Source organism: Apteryx rowi, unplaced genomic scaffold (assembly GCF_003343035.1).
Source record: "Apteryx rowi isolate R43461 unplaced genomic scaffold, aptRow1 scaffold_110, whole genome shotgun sequence".
In the NCBI taxonomy this organism is placed as follows: Eukaryota; Metazoa; Chordata; class Aves; order Apterygiformes; family Apterygidae; genus Apteryx; species Apteryx rowi.
In genome coordinates, this window is record NW_020447309.1 from 1,317,317 (window position 1) to 1,334,439 (window position 17,123).

The following is a 17,123-nucleotide window of genomic DNA, read 5'->3' on the forward strand; positions in this document are numbered from 1 at the left end:
GTCTCATTGAACAGCATATCTTGCCTTTTTGGTAGAAAATAAAGGTTGCAAAGGTTCAACTGCTATGTCAATATTGGACTGCTTTTCCAAAGACTTAAAAATAGCTTTCTGTGATAAAAAAGCCATGAACACAGACTGCTATGGAAGCACATGTTCCTTAAATATATTTTAGCCATATGGCACTGTGTGAAAGTCTGTTCTTCTAATGGGGAGCTGCAGCAGCGAAGAAAACTTGTCCCAAAAGTCTCAAAAAAACAGTGTGGAAATCTAATTTCTTTTAGACAATAGAAAGGTTAGTGTAGGATTGAGTTAGGTTTAGGTTGAGTGTAGCCAGTTGCTGTTAGTGAAATCTCTGACTTCATGAAGTTTTGTGAATAATTACCATACTCAAGTATTTTCTTTTGTAAACAGTTTGTCCCAGACACTAGAAATTTATTTCATACTTTCTTTTAACTTCTGTATTGATATACACACAACGGAATGGATAATGTGATATAATGATAGTGAACAGGAGCTCTCATAAGTTGGATTCTGTATTTAAGTATTTACCTAAAAACTAGGTGATGACTTCCAAATGATACCTACCTCTGTCTCGTTTTAACTGCCCTAGTGAGTAAAGCATAGACTTTCAGTGGAAGAGACAGCTTTTGAGAACAAACATCTTTTCTTTGCCCTGAGGCTGAAAGCTCAACTATTTGTGCAGGAGCTGTCTAACCCATTTCAGGCAAACACTGTTGAGTTAATCCAGATAGTTTACGTAGCAGCTTTTTGTTCACCACTGCCTTCAATGTATTTCAGTCAAGAGCACTCTTGCAACAAGCTTTGCTAACAAATCCAAGTGGGTGGAAAATCTGGAGGGTTGGCAGTAATCTCTTGAGAACTGTACCTGGAAAAGAAAAGTCTTTGAAGAATAACTGGGAGCTTCATTGCATATCTCATCTTTGACAAAAATTAGCTTTGGACAAATGTGCACTGTTGCTGTCTAGTGCTTGGCCTCTCATTTGTACAGAATATGTTTTAATCTCATCACTTGTATGGAGTTGACATGCAGAACTATTTTGAATTAGGTAAACTAGCTTCATTTGTGACAATCTGGGCTCTGAGTTTTAATTTTGTAGCTTATTTTTTCATAGTTCAGAAAGAATTATCTTCTCTTGTTGGTAAGTAGTTGCTGTTCAAACAGAAAAGCTTAGAAAAAGCCAGGGTTTGTAAAATTCCACTGTAGAGGCAGAATTAGATGAGTGTGCCATCATTGTTACCAAAGCGCCAGAGATCTCTTGCTCAGAGTATTTCAGAATTTTGAAATCTATGGATCCTAACCATTTTGTAGTTTTTTCCTATTATCTTGTGATCTTTCTCCTCCCACCAAAGGCGATCTAAAGAAGAATAAGGATTATCTTTGATTTCTTGTTTGTTTGTACTAGTGGTGCTAAGGCTACATTTTTTTTCCCTCTAAGTACAGTTGCAAAGTAAATATATACTTAGTATAACTTATACTGTTTTTGTGAATATCTGTATAAAGGACATATGTCTTCCACTTAGACTAATAGTGATGTAGTACTGTGTTTCACTGGTTATCCAGTGAAATATTCTGTCACAAAAAGCAGGCTAGCTGACTCTTTATGATGTGAAGTACATATGCTTTCCAAGTACTAAGCATTAATCAGGGGTGTTAGGGGGGAAAAAAGGAATTGCTGGAGCCAGGAACAGTGTTTCTTAAGTTGTGTTAATACATCTTAAATTTGCCTGAAGCAGCATATAGCTGTTTGGATCATATATATGTACTTGCATTCTTCAGTTAAATCATGGGTTAATTATTAGTTATCGAAGACACTAACACTTTTTTGTCATCTTTAAATTTACTTTCAGAGCTTTATCTCTTCTTAGCTACTGCTTTTATAGTCATTTAAATTGTGCAATACTATGATCAAATTGACTTTAGACAAGCTTTCCATTGATCAATGTATTGAAAATGGAATCGCTAATGAAGGTTGACCATATTTATAGGTGGAGTTAGTAGCATTCTACTAACCTAACAGATTTCTCTGACTTCCCATTTAAAGGATCCACTCCTGAGTTCTGTGTAACTTTGTCAGACTTTTATTAGACTAAAGTTTTCATGTAAACTGGTTTGTTTTAGCTGTACGTTTTAGGAGGGTTTGAACAGTTCCCAAGAATGAGGTGAAGGAAAAGGTCATGTAAAATATATACCTGAAAATTTTTCCTTAGAAGTGGTGTCTCCATGCTTTCAAGTGGAATATAAAAATGAAGGGAGCATCATTCTCTTTCTCCTTTGAATATAGATGGTTAGAACATGCATCCTGTCAGACTTTCTCCTCTTTATTGGAAGCTTCTGGGGACTAGCAGCTAATACTCCCTGAAGCTGTCCTTAAACATGTTTTAGGCACTCAGCATTCACCTCTGATCAGACTGAAAGCATAGTATCTTCAATCCCTATGCTTCATAAGACTAAAAACATGTCACTTCTGCAGSGTCCTAAGTATCATTCCATTGAGGACTGCAGAACTGAAACTGGGTAAAAAGTAATGGTTGCATTGGACCATGCTAAGAATTATAAGAAAGGGCATGGAGTCATCTCTTTCTCCCACCATATGCTTTCTTTGTGACTCTAGCCTAACCCATAGCAGTAAAGAGAGAATCTAGCTCCTGAACTCAGTATGGAAAAGCTTGGATCAAGTAAAGGAGCAAACTTGTTCATAGAATTTGAGATTGAAGAAAATAGGAAGAGGTGAGACAAAGAAAACTCAGTTGGGAGGTTAAGATTGGGTGGGCACAGGTTGGGACTGGAAAAAGAAGAAAATTGTTTGAAGAGCAGTGGGGGAGTGAGATGATCTGGAAAGAAACTGGGAACATTAAACTATTTGGGGAGGAATAAGAGGACTGACAATCTGACAAACGGCTCCAGAGAAGTACTGGAACAAGAAGCCAAGGCAGGTGTTGAGCAGACTGAGCAACCGAAAAAGTAGGGAGGAAAGTTGGCTGCAAACCTGCTAAGATGGAAGATCAAGTCAGATGAAGAAATGGGGAAGCTGAACTGAACTGAGCAGTCTATGAAGTGGAGCCTGGGACTAGCTAGCTGAGGAGAATGGTGTAGACCATGGAGCTGTGTGTGGGGAAGAGGTCCCATGTTCCTGGTGACAGACAGCAGTTGTACCAGTTCTGCTGGACCAGAGTGTGCAGCAGCCACTCTTCTTGGTAGTAACTTGCAAAGCCAGAGCAGTGGCTCTAACAACTTCAGCCCTGCTAGTGTTCTGTGATTATCAGCCTGAAACAGTCTGATTGCTTTCAGACACTCAACACATTTTGATAAATAAGCAGTTACAAACATTTGGTAAGGTTAACATTTTTGATCTGTAAACTTAAATTTGCACCAATTTTGCAAACTGTTTGCCTTCAAAATATGCATTATAATAATCAGTAGACTCCCATCAATAGTCTTTACTACCCCTGTGTCATCTACTGCTCTAGTTAGTGTTCAGTTATTCATTGTTTATGCTTACTTCACAATGTGACAGTCTCTCTTCCCATTTACTACTGAAATCCTGTTATGAAGCTAGAAGTTACTACTTTAGTCAAATACTTGTATTACCTCTAATCTTCAAAATATGCCTGTTATCACAAACTCCTGGTACAGATTGAGAGTGAAGACACAGGTAGATTAAGAATGCTCAGTAATTTTGGTCACTTGTTTTGAGATGTCCTGAACTAGATTGTTCTAAAATATTTAGTTACATGCTCTTCATGTTCAGAGTAGTTTCTACTAAGTTGAAATCTGTGTTAGAAGTCTTGTAGGAAGAGCTATACCGTTGCAAACTTCCATTACCAAGCACAAATAAGCTGATTTACCATCAGATCTTAATTCTGATACTGTCTCACATTAAAAGAATAAGTTTAGAAAGATTCTGTTGAGGGTGAATGTAAACATATATGCACCAAAGGTATAATATTTTCTTAATAGGGTCTGAAGTCTTTTCCATAGTATTTTCTTTTTCCTTAAACTTTACAGATTTTTTTTAACTTATGACTCTCTTGCTAGAAAAATGAAATAGATTTTGGTATTTGAGAATTTCATGTAGTGACTACTTGAAACTTGTGTGTGATTGGAAGATATTGTTTCACACGCTTTCTTTTCTAAATATTAGCTACTTCACTTCTGAAAGTGGTAACATGATGTTTTTTCTTTTCACAGAATCTGAAGAAGAAACTGCTCAGATTATTGAGACAAAGCAAATAGATAACCAAGCCCCAAGTCCCGAGCAGCTAAATGATAAGTTAGCTGAAGAAGTTGAAAAAGAGGGAGCAGAAAATGAAATTGAGTTTTCAGCTGTTGAAACAGATTCTGCTATTTCAGCTAAACAGAGTGAAGAATCTTTAATGAAAGCAGAATAAAATACTTCAAGTGCCTTCTGTAGCTAGTTCTTTTAGCTTTGTTCATGCCTGTTACTATTCAGGTGAGCTTTTTTAATGGTACAACTTAAAAATATTGCTTGAGCTTGAACTGCCTCACTGCCACAGTATGTCAAAGCTATGTGTAAAAATGGGTATTGTACATTAAGCATGTGTCTTTAAATGAGTTAACACAGAGCAGAATGTATAGTCATTTGAAGTCTAACAGTTGTAGCCATTGTTCAGTTTTGCATACTTAAAAAGTACAAGTTTATTTAGGGGTGACCTATAATTTGATATGCCTTTAGCTGTCAAACAAAGCAATTATTGGCAGCAACTGACCTAGTGAAGTTTGGTTTAGTGAACTTAAGATACTTTTTAATGCTTTCCTGCTAACATGGATTGACTACATTTTAAATACACAGATGTTTACAAGCTGAAGTGTCATCTAACATTTGACTTAAGCATATGGAAAGTGTCATTACAGTGGTGTCAATGTTATTCATTGTCTAACTTCTTGACAGAATTCAGTTAAATGGCACTCAGATAAATGCTATTTCCTTTGGTGTTTGCATTGCAGATGAACCAGAGGTGCATACATACAAAACTGTTTTTGTGTTTACATAAAATATAGGAAGTCTCTGCACTTGATTGTACTTGAATACAAAGCACTATTTATACCTGTAAAATAATGACAAGATAAGTGAATTTTGTGCCTTTGTGTATTTTGTTAAAGGAAAATAAAGACATGTAGCAGCAATATTTGCTTTGTGATTCCTAGAACTTCAGAGAACTTCTAATCTGCTGTATGCAACTATACTACAGTTGCCTTGTGGAAATTGAAAAAGAATGTGATGGCTTACAAAGAACATACACATAGATGTAGCTAAGATGGCTTTAGTAAAACTGAAATAGATTGTTCATCAATAGGGGAAGTGTACATGCAATTATCAAAAGATTTTTCCTACTGCCTAAAATCTAATTCTGTTTTTGGACAACATCACAATGAATATTTGTTGCTGGATCACTGCAGAGCTATACTTTTTAATCATATAAATGTTTAAAGCTAAGCACACTTATTATGCAAGTCCAGATAAATATAATAGTTGGGAACCCGGACCAGAAGTCTTCTGGTGACTGGAAGTGAGGCACCTAAATAAATCAAACTGATTTTTTTTGTACACGCTCACCATGCTTAGCTCAGTTGACTTACTAGTAGTTGCGATAAAACCTTTGAGTCTGTAATGCCCTCCATGTACTTCACTATATGGAGGGAGGGGAAAACTTTTAAACACACTTTAAAAATATTTCATCTTGGGCTCAAAATGAACTGTTTTTACAATATAAAGGCAGCAAAATCTTAATGCTAACGCCCTCTGCAAGAAGTATGTTTCTAAATATGACCTCAGATTCTGTATCTGAATATGAGACACAAGTTCGTACCTGAACAGCAGTAATTAGTGTTTCTTTTCCAATATATGCATTATTTTCTGATTCTTTCAGGTTAGTTTAAAAGCTCAACCCTCAGGTTCAAGTTCAGGAGAAGGTCTGTATTTAGATTTAAAAAAAAAAAAAATTCTGGTTAACTAGTTGCAATTCATATTTCAATTAGTCTTAATAGGCAAAGTGCAGGCAAGTGATTTAAAGAGTACTTGTAGATGTTTGGTTACATGTTATACAGAATTAGTAAAAACAGTTAACCATTTCATGTGTGACTATCTTGATTTGGAATCTAAAGAAAACAGTCCCTTTTCCAAACATTGCCTCTGAGTATGAGAAAAGTACCTATCACAAAGTGATAGGGGAACACATTTTTTGTAATTTTTAAAAAAAGTGTGTATCTTCTATCCTGAAACTTCTATGAAACAAAATATTGGAAATTTTGAAAGATAATAATGCTTATGCATTTGTGTAAAATTTTCAAATATCCCTATTTCGTGCATCACCAGTTTATCTGTGTAAAGGCTCTTTTTTAAAAAGAAATCACAGGACAGTGTAGTGAATCAACCCAGTTAAGCTATTGGATGTGCTTATCTTTGTAGTACTAAACAGGTAAAATTTAATGTATGATCCCCATTAGGGATATTTGAATTACTATCACTTCAGTGATTGAGATTATTCTAGGCCTGTGTGTTAATTTACTTTAAAAATTGTATTTTATGTATCTGTAGAGTATTCTAGGTCCTTCCCTTGAGATGCAGTTATCAGGCTGTATGCATACAATATCTATTGAATAGGCTGAGAAAAGAATCCGATATTAATTATCTATTTCTTTTGTTACTGCAAGATATGTATTTCTGTATGGTCTCCTTTTATCAAGGAAACATACTTTCTGCTATGTCAAATCTTAGGTTGTTGGGAATCTGAATTCTTTTTGAAAGAGAAGAACTGGTATCTTGCATGGGATGGCTGGGGGAAGCATTATTTCTCCCAACACTGCTCCCAATGTGCTTAAATGTGACATTAGCAACTTTCAACAGAGTGATTGATAATTTGTATTTAGTATGTCACTGAAGAATCAGGTAGAAACAGTCAGCCTGACAAGAAAACATACTTGCTTAAATGCATGAAACCTAGACTTATGAGAACTAAGGCTACCTAGCATTTTTGAGGAGGGGAAGGATAAGGGAGCCTTAAGTACATGATAGTTTTTCTCAGAGGTTTTCATATAGAAGAAGCAGTAAGGATAATGTTTCCAAGCAATCATTCCCACTAACTGCTTCAGAAGACTTGGAAAAGAAGTTAAGGGATGTCCTGGTATTACTTAAGTAGAGAATGATTTATTTCTAACTTTATAATTTTTCAGGGCATTAAAACAGCCATAATAAGCGAGGGTAGAGAGGTAATTAATCTGTAAGCGACTTCAGACTTGGGGAGATGCCAATGATAGAAATGGACTCTGGGCTTTCCTAAATTTACAGTAAGCTTTCACAAGTATGCATACTGCCAGGTATGTATGCCTCAGTCCTTATATGAATGTAAAAAAAGATTCTGTTTCTGGGGCAGTTGGTTCTTGGCATCTGTCTTTAAGAATGGCAATAATAATAGGTGCCTGTCCAACAGAAATTGGCCTGGAATCCATAAATATCTTTCAGGGAAGAGCAGTTTAGACTTTGTGTTGCCAGACTTAGTCATGCTTTTGTAGCTCTGAAAACTCAAAAAAGGAGTATCTAGAATAAAAAGGTACAGCAGTCATCAGTGATTTATCCCGGTTTTAGACTGACTCTCAAAAGATGAGAAAGATGGAAGAAAGTATGTGTGGGGAAATGTAACAAATAGGATGGCCCTGTGTTTTGTTGTCTTCTGACTTCCCAATGTGTATTTGAACACATTATATGCATTTTGAATACTTTCAAAAGTACTTAAAAACCTAGTCATGTGAAAGATGTTGTACAAGCCCCTTTATTCCTGTAGCCTGGAGGAGGAGAAAATCATGAAGTGGGGTAGTAAAGTAATACTTAAGAAGCTTGTTTGTGCTTGTTTGTGAATATAAAGTCCTTGTAAATAAGCTACTTCTGAGTAGAGGGTTTGTTAGCTCTTTCATAATCAGGAAGACGACAGGGGTAAGGAATGACCTTTCCGTGAATGTTTCAATAGAATATTAACCCTGAAAATTCATTTTAACATCACTGTTGGCAGAGCATCATTTGATCTGTATGCTGACTGTCCTCAAGCAAAATCTTTCAGCCCTCACTTTCTTCCAAGTCTTAGTGATTGTTTTTGCATATCTCCAACATATTCTTTCTTTTCCAGTCATATGGTTAAAACTTCAGTGTCTCAGATCTCAGTACCTCATTTTTCAATTACTTTCTTGAACTGATAAATGAAAACCTGTCTTGATTTTTGGCAAAGTTAGCCTCTAAAGTTTAAGTGTGTAGTACATGAAAGACTGCAGTAGTATTGACACTTTAAATAAATAAAAGGTATTAGTTATAAGTGTGTGAGGTGTATAGACACTAGGAAGAAAGTAAGTCATCCATGAATAAACTCAAACTGGAAGTTTGAAAGTTTCTAATGATTTAGCCAAGTAAATTTCCAGGAGGAATTAGGTTTAAAATAGTTTCATAGGAGTGAGCAGACAATAAGAAATTAGTCTCTGTGACCAGTGTGCATCTTTCCTGTGTTCTTTCACTTAAGGATGTATTAAGCCCTAGGATCTGTGTAGTAGTTCATGGAAGGGTTCTTTTTTAGCTGTTGTCAGAAAGTTTTGATTCACTGCAAGGAATATGTTTGTGGAAATTTTGATAATTATCCATCTGTGGCAGGGTTCCTCACTTCTAGGATTAGTAAAAGTAACAGTATTTATTTTTTAAAACAAATTATTAACCCTCAGACTAGGAGAAACATTTCTCCCTAATTCTTACCTTCGTTCTTGAGCTGTAGTTGCTTGATGGTATTTGATGTGCAGTTGTGGATGTGTGGTGATGGGCAAGTGAGTAGGACAGACTGTGGTCTTGAGGCGAAGTTCTCGGTTTTCAAGTTTGTGGAGGGTGATGAAGGGGAGGAATTACAACCAACTCTTCTATTGCTAATGTTCCTACTGGGTTGATTGATATAGGACTGTTGGCTTCCAGGTCTTGGTGTGTAATAGCATCACAACTTCTTTTGGAGGAAAAACTGTAAGCTTCTAGCAGAAGCGGTCTGTATGTTACATAGTCGTGATTCTGTATCTACTAGTATGAGATTAAATGTGCTTCATGCTCTCAATTTTGACTGTTCAGAGGAAAAAGCTGCCATTCTGAGTAGGTAGGAATTTCTTGATACTTGGTCTTTGGAGGGGGGTGGTGGTGGTGCTTATGCAACAAGTAGAAAAGTTATAATAGCTTTTAACAATAAAAACTGCTTCCCTGCAGTTAAAAAAAAAAAAAAAAGGCTGTCCCATAAGGTCAAGAGTTTCAAGGAATTTGGCTTCTCTTCACCATTGCTTTTGATTTGTGGACCTCTCTGAGGTCCTGTCAAGTCACATTCAAACTTTTTTTCTGCAAGAATAAGACCTAGAGATGTGTATGATGGGCAGGATAGAGAGAAGGGTTTTAAAATGAAACATATTGAATATACAATAATTTGCTCCCAAACCATGGGGTTTTGAGATTAAAGCAAACTCTTAAGATTCTTGATAAGATTATCTGAGTTGGCAATGGTGAAAAATCTAAAGCACTGAATTGCAATATAACCCTTTCAAGGTTGCATAAAATCAATTTGATCATGACTTAATTTTTACGTAGAAGGGAGGTGCTGACTATAATTCTCATAGTACTAGTATTTCTCACTATCGTCACTGAGAACAAACATACTTCAGGACTGCTTCTGTACATACCTAGCATTAGGCTACTAAGTATTCTCAGTAAGCAGTTACTAATATATTTCAGCAGTGCCTCATAAGCTTTTTCCCCACTGTGAAATCATGTATTCTTTTCATTGTGTGACAAGAATAATTTGCAAAAGGAAGACTGCAACAGTTAGAAATACATGCAGCAAAATCCTTAAATAATCAGATACAGGAGAAAACAATGGATGCAAATACTGGAAATTGGACAATTGGGGTATTCAATTTGCAAATTCAAATTCAACTCTAAATTTGTAACTTAAATTGAARTAATAATTTTCTTTTTCTCTTTCTCTCTCCATTTTGCTGCCTAAATGAAAATTAAGATGCTGGATTTGTAGAAAACTCTGAAGCAACAAAGACCTTCCAGCTATCCTGAAATGTTCTGCCCTCTAATTTCTTGCACCGCTTCAAGGAGCTCTACTCAATTGAGGAAACTTAATTATGAATTGTTCAACACAGAGACAAACATTTTACAAAAGCACAAAGTTCATTTTAAAAAAACTATTTAAAATGAGGTTTTAGGTGAAATGTGAAAGTTAACATTTCTTAAACAATGTTTGTAGTTGCGTATCCTGTATTTATTGTACTCTAAGCATTTATTTAAACAGGAGATATTATATTTATAGAATGTTTCAGTTCCTGTTGTTTCAATAGCCTTGTTGCATTAGTAAAGATTTCGTATGTTTATGTAGTATACAGTATGAATAGCCTCTTTAATCAAAAGTATCATTTCAATCTTAGCTATGGTCTTGACCAGCAGTTACTCCATCTGTAATTGAAACTCCATTAAAACCAGTGGCAAAGATGTTGATTACTGTGAATTGTTAGTCTGATAGACTTCACTATGAAATTTCTCCTAGCTTTTCTGCTTGTAGTTGGGAAGATATTTAAGCTTGTGCTCCCCTTTTGAAATATATTTTTATTGAATTCAACAAATTTAAAAAAGATGTATAAAGTTAAATTATATTGCTTCTTATTCAAATATGTGCTACCTTGCTGTGTATGTAATTACCTAAGAAAAAACTTGATTCTGAAAAGGCTGTTGATTGTTTATCTGATCCAGATTGTGACTGGAATAAGAATCATGTTGCTCTTTGCCTAGTAACAGTTTTTAAGGTGACTTGTACTTTTGAGATGATGGTTCTTTTTAATAATTAATTTTGCACTGTCTGTGCTCAATTTCAAGTTGGATTTCATAGACCTAAATGGCCTCGTGTGTTACCAAAACAAGGATGGGGATGTCCCTGCCTCTTCAGTGCATCCCCCACCCCCACAGTTGGACTGGCATAGGTAGAAAACAAAAGTTGTTCAAGGTTGAGTAAATTCTGATAAGACCAATTTATCTATACCACAAACAATTGTGAAAGTTGTTGGTACATGGCATGAACAGCCAGCTACTCTCAAAGGTCAGGCTGGCATAAGACTGCAAAATTTTGTGTGCGCAGTGAAGTAGAGGCATTGAAAACCTGCCTTGATTCAGTAAAAAATATTGTGTGGCAACTTCAGAGGAGACAGTAGAATTCTGAAGATACCGACTTTTTGTCTGTAATTCCCCCATTCCATAAACATGTATGTTTCAGGGTAGATATTATAGGTTTTATTGTATCTAAATGGTGATTTATGTCCTTATTCTTGCATTATTGTCCACGAGGTACTGCCCTGTGTCACAGGCCTGTATTACCTAATTTTTTCAGACTGTTTTATTTTCATTAGTACAACTGCTTTAGCTTGTGATCAGTGTACTGTACCTCATTGATAATCTAAGAGAGTATTAGACGCGCAGAACTGACATCTAACCCTGTCAGTCTAGCTGATTGACCCCTCAGCTTCCGAAACATGGCTTCATTTTTTTAAAATCCAAGTTAGCCCCACATCCATTTTCACACACATTCTGGGCAGTTTAAAGGTTGGTCAGAATCGAATATTGCTCTTTCAAATTTGATAATGTATGAGTACAGAACTGTGACCTTTGATACTTAGTAATACATCAACATGACATGAGCAGTAAGTGCAGCAATTACCTTTACTACACTTGAGATTGTGTTTTAGTTCTCATCTCGCAAGCAATTATTTCAGGAAAAAAAGGATGTCTCTAAGTTGAATATATTTTGCAAATAGTGTAAATGCAGAAATTAATCTTTGGAGACTTTCTGATTTACAGGTGATTATTTTTCAAATGAACCTTGGCTTTTAAATTAACATTGCTTCAGTAGTAGAAGGGAGTGAGTTTTGACTCTTGTGCCATTGGCTTTTACAATACTGTTTTCTGGGAGAATCTTTTTAACCATTTTTTGATGTGTTCTGAGATAATGTAAGGTTCATATTCTGACTTACAGCTAAGGCCTGATCCTGCAAGTAGTTGACATATCACTGCCTCCATGTAGCTCCCATAATAATACTTATAAGAGTTATAGTTGCATGCATGATAACACAAGTCAACTTGCTTTTTTTTCTTTTTAAGTATCTTGTAGAACATATGAGAATCTCATTAGACCTGCACTGTGTATTGATTTAGAAGGCTGCTTTAGCTGCTCCAGCAATGTTTCATCTTTTTTCTGGTCAGATCAAGACACATTTGGTTTAGTTTCCAAGTCTTCTCCTTCACCTGTTGTTACAAATTATTTGGATAATGATAGTGCACAACCACTACCTGGTAGGCACTATGAAAACACAAATCCATGCTCCATTGCCAAAGAGTATAAAGCCTCTGCATCTGTAAGAGGAGGACTGGTACCAGTTATAGCTTCTGTTCTGTGGACTAAAAATCAGAATAAAATTACTATGTCATTCTGAGCAAGCAATTGAGTAACCACTGAATGGTGACTTTTCATCAATGCTATCTGTCATGAGCAAGACTCAAAGGAATAACGTGCAGCAGAACTTACTGTTTTTCTAAAATACCGGCTTCCTCGGCAGCCAAACACTAAGTGTGTTGGCTTGCTAGAGTGCTTATGCATTGAAATTTTTCCTCGGTGAAGATTATAATTTGTAATTCAGGAGCTAGGAGAAATGTTCGTTCTGTTCTGTATTGAGATGAAATCAGCACCTTTTAAAACGGGATTTTTAAGCTGTCAGAAATCCATACACCTAATTTACAATAATGGTTGTCCTTGTTGGGACACTTATGCAGGAGCAGAAGACCAGTGTGGTTGATTTGGAGTAGGAACTGAAGCTTGTATCTCCCAAATCTAAGGTGAGTAGACGGGTAACTTTTTTTCTAGAGTAGGTTTCTTTTTCTAGCAACTGGCTTTGGGGGTGATCACTTGCTGTATATGCACCTTGGCTGTAAATTGATCATAAACCTGAAAACTTTTCTAACGAAAGTTTCATCAAAATGGAAAGGTCTCGCTTACAGATTTTCTAACACCTTCTAGCAACAAATTCTTTGCTATTTGTAGTCTTGTCCCTCCTTTGAGAGGGAAAGAAAGCCAATACAGTAGATCATTACATAAATTAGTCCTAATCAAAGTCTTGGTCATACAAACTTTTCTGCAAAGCCACAAGGAAGGTCCTGTGTGGGGAAGTTCAGTTCTGGAAGCATGTTTCTGTGCCATTTCTTGTTGCTTTGAACCTGTGCCATGTAAAGGGAACTTAGGCCTTTAACTGCTTCAAAATGAAAACTCCAGCTTTTTTGCATTCTTTCATTGATTTTAAATGTTAATAGTACTAGTTTATTTTGAAAGAAATAATCTTGTTGCACAGTATTTTCCATTAAAAAAATGTAAATAGTCTGTATGTGGAAATCTTGAGCTGAAAATGGCTGAAAACCAAAACAGTTTTCAAACCAAGGTACTGTGTGTGTTGATGACATAGCAATGAATGTGGTTGCAACAATTCAATGTGGAAGTCTGTTTTTCTATTAAGGCTCTATTTTTATAGGAAAGTTGCTTACAGTAAAAGAATGCAATTGTGGTAGTAGTTAGCTGGGTGGAAAAGTATATTTGTTACTTTACTACAAGTAAAAATGGCAAAACCTTGGCAACTGTTGTATCATTACAAGTCAGTACTTGTTGATTGTTGTTTGCCCACTCTGAATTTATTACTTCTAATAAGAACTCTGACATCTTCAGTTCTTCTCTCTAAACAGTAGTGTATAATATTAACCATTTGTAAAGAGCAGACAACACTGGTATTCCCCAACAGTAGCAGAATCCCTCTTATAGTATCAGGAAAATGCTTTTCTCTCATATTTTAGAGAAKGGAGTGAATATAGTATTTTTGCACCATTTCTACTTCAACAATATTAGTAGAAATATTTATTTGTCAAAAACACTAGCATTTCTGCTTGTTTGAGCTATTTAGCTACAGCTTTGCATAGCTGAGGCTTTTTTAAAGAGACAGTGAATGACGGCCTGGATGCAGAATGTATTTTCTTTTTTTAGACTTGAAACTTATCTTACAGGCTTGCAGTGGTGTGAAATCCTCCTGAAAGGAGATTGTTATATGACTGAACAAATGATGGGCAGTTGAAATTTAGGGGCACTTAATGTGAGCTACTCAGCTAAGACTGTGTGCATCTTATTGTGAATATTCCTGATGTAATATAATAAGACATTATGTTCATCCAGTAATGGATGTCTGATCTATTTGATTTTAAAAATCTCAATTGCTTTAAGAATTTTCACAAGATGCATTCTGAATAAGTGTAATGATTCTGCGAGCTAGAATATTGTTAGCCATTGTGAACAGTACTGAAGGAGTCTCAGTATATATAATGTGATGGATGCAATTTTGTCTGAATTTTTTTCCAAGGCCAATTTAATTTTGATTTATTTGCCTCATTAACCCAAGGATTCAGCAAATTGAATGCCACCTGAGTAAGGTATTATTAACACTAGTGAAACATCTTCAAAATCACTCCATGCTTATAAATTGGTCTTTTGAAAGCATTTTAAAGGCATAATGATACTGTTGTGAAAATGAACAGCATCCTTTAAAAATTGTAAAATGCTTATCTGATTTCTGAAATAAGACTTGGTCACCTGACTTAAATGTATACTGATCTATTATTTATGCTTTGAAAATAGAGCTGATAAAAAGCATAAGTGTTCTTGATATTATATTTTGTCATATCTGGCTAAAAAGATTGAAATCCAGAGAAACAATTTTCTGAAGAAATGAAATAGTATGCCCTCCTGAACCCCTGGGGAAAATAGCCTCTCTCTTTGCTCAGAATGTGAAACAGTAAAACAGTATAAGTAAAACAGACAGCCCATGTCACATTGCTATTTGTACAGTTTGGAAAGATGTTTTAAAAACATTTTCTAGTTATTTTTGATAAATAAATGGTGCAAATAACATCTGCAAAACAACCCTGCTGATGTAAGATTTTTCAAATCAGATTTGTTTCTCAGTGAAAGTGGGAAAATTGCTTTGCAAAACTAAAGTTGTATAACTCTCAAAAATATTCAAAACAAATGTACAAGAGTATATCTTGCTCCCCTTTTACCCTCTCTCAAAGATACTAATGCTGATTCTCTATCATCTTTGCTTTTGGACTCAGAAGGTGGCTTGRTAAAATTCTCAAATAACATAAAGCTTAGTTACTAAACATAAACATAGACATTTTTATAAGTCAATATCTGAACACTCAAATTGGTACCTGGGCATCCAGCTACACTTTTGGAACTGCAGCCTACTTAAAGGCTTGAGATTTCCACTTGAGTCAATGCCCCACTGAAAAATGAGTTTAAGGGTTGTATCACCTTCCACAGGTGATGCATCTGTGGTCAGGGAGGAACAAAGAAAATGTGTTTTGCCTAGCTGTTGCTTTCTGCAGGTTCTGCTGGAGACCCTCATACCGAGGATGAATGGGACTTCTTCAAAGCCCCGTGGCTTCCAGAAGCACACTCTTCAGTATGTGAACGCTGATTTCACTTTACTTTCCTTCACTGTGAGGTGAAAACTGAGGTGGAAATTCCCTGGGCAGCAGGATCGGGATGTCTGACCTCGTAGCTCCGCAAATGCCCTGTTGCTGAAGACTAGCCAAGTAAGCATGTGTCAGTAGAGTCCCTGAAACATTGCTCCCCTAGGAGCTGGCTTTCGGCTGTGTTTGTGGAATGTGCATCTTCAAAGCAAAATGTATTTGGGCAGAATTTCTCTCCTGCCATGTTATACTTGAGACTTCCATTGTCTGTAGAGTTGGCTAAAGCTGACTTTTCTTTACTGATATTTTCATAGGCTGCTTAGTGGACTCCATCCAAGAAGGACTAAATTCTGTGATGTATCTGCAGAGTACAAGAGGTGCATATTTTGTAAATATGTATGTGTTTAATAGAGAATGCAAGAAAAGAAAGCATTTCTGTTCATTTTCTATCTGTAAATTTTATAAATATAATGTTTTAATAAAGTCTACCTTTTGAGTTTATGCAAGGCTAGAATATTGCTTGGCATTTTATTTTGACACCTGAACAAAGAGTAAGTCATTGGGGAGTTTATTAAACTAGTAACATTTCACTGAGCTAATCTTTCTGTTGAATGAATAACCTCTTGGGTAGGGAGTCTTTGTCAAGGTCGGGGTAGAATTCTGGAACTGTTATTTTTTATGTTCTGGTTATACATGTTCACTGTCATATATAACTATAGAGGTGTTAATGGAAGTCTTGCCACTCTGAATAGTCTGAATGGATGTTTTCATACAGCAAATACAGAAAAGGAATGAACACGGTGATAGAGTCCTAAAAAACTCAAGCATTATTAATCCACCCACAGTTTATTTCTGGTTTCTCTTTGACAAAAGACTCAAGTGCTTCAATATAACACATTTATCAGTAACTCTTCATCTCTTAATGGGAAGGGCATTATATATAGCCATGAATGGACATCACTGTGATTTTTTTGAACCTGACTTTACTGCATCACTTCAAAATCTTGTTTTAACATGGTATTTGTCTAAAGTATTTATGAATTCAATTACTTGTTTAGCATTTTTGATGAACGTTCAGATTGCTTTTTATAATGCCTGGTAGAGAATTCTTTGACTGGTCATGGGCAGTGTGCTTCCATAACTGCTAGGTATGAAAACTGTTTCATTGAAAAGGACAAGGGTTTGTCCAGAGTGCTTACCCATGCTTTTTCTTCCTGGGGTATTTCTGAAGGGTGCTATTAAGTGTTGGATCATCCACCCCTTTTTTTGGTGTTGGTAGATTTTTGGTGTCATTTCTGTGTCAAGTGAAAGGCCAGAATATATTGGAGAGAAAAAGTAGCTTTCAGTTCTGTTTGCTTACTGTCTTTATGCTGAGGTATTCTAGGACATAGGTGTGAGGTATTTTTTTAATTATAACTCACTGGAGATTCCAAGGAGTCTCTCTAGAAGACTTCATTGAATGAATCTGTTTTCATTTAATGAAAAAATACTGGTGGCAGGGAATGGGGAGAATAAGAAAAA

At 35.8% G+C, this 17,123-nt stretch overlaps 1 protein-coding gene across 7 annotated transcripts in view; it reads left to right on the forward strand.

The window, feature by feature from the left end:
• Window positions 1–16,103, forward strand: part of LNPK (lunapark, ER junction formation factor) — a 53,869-nt gene extending 37,766 nt beyond the window's left edge. For 3 of the 7 annotated variants that reach the window (XM_026075384.1, XM_026075352.1, XM_026075361.1), the window contains exon 13: window positions 4,211–5,169. In XM_026075384.1, coding sequence (XP_025931169.1) covers window positions 4,211–4,410 — 200 coding nt within the window. In that variant the 3' untranslated portion in view covers window positions 4,411–5,169. Of the gene's footprint in view, window positions 1–4,210; window positions 5,170–8,981; window positions 9,279–10,059; window positions 10,542–12,866 lie in introns of those variants that run through there. The other 4 variants (XR_003255122.1, XR_003255121.1, XR_003255123.1 and 1 more) reach the window with 4 other exon arrangements.
• The last annotated feature ends 1,020 nt before the right edge of the window (window positions 16,104–17,123 follow it).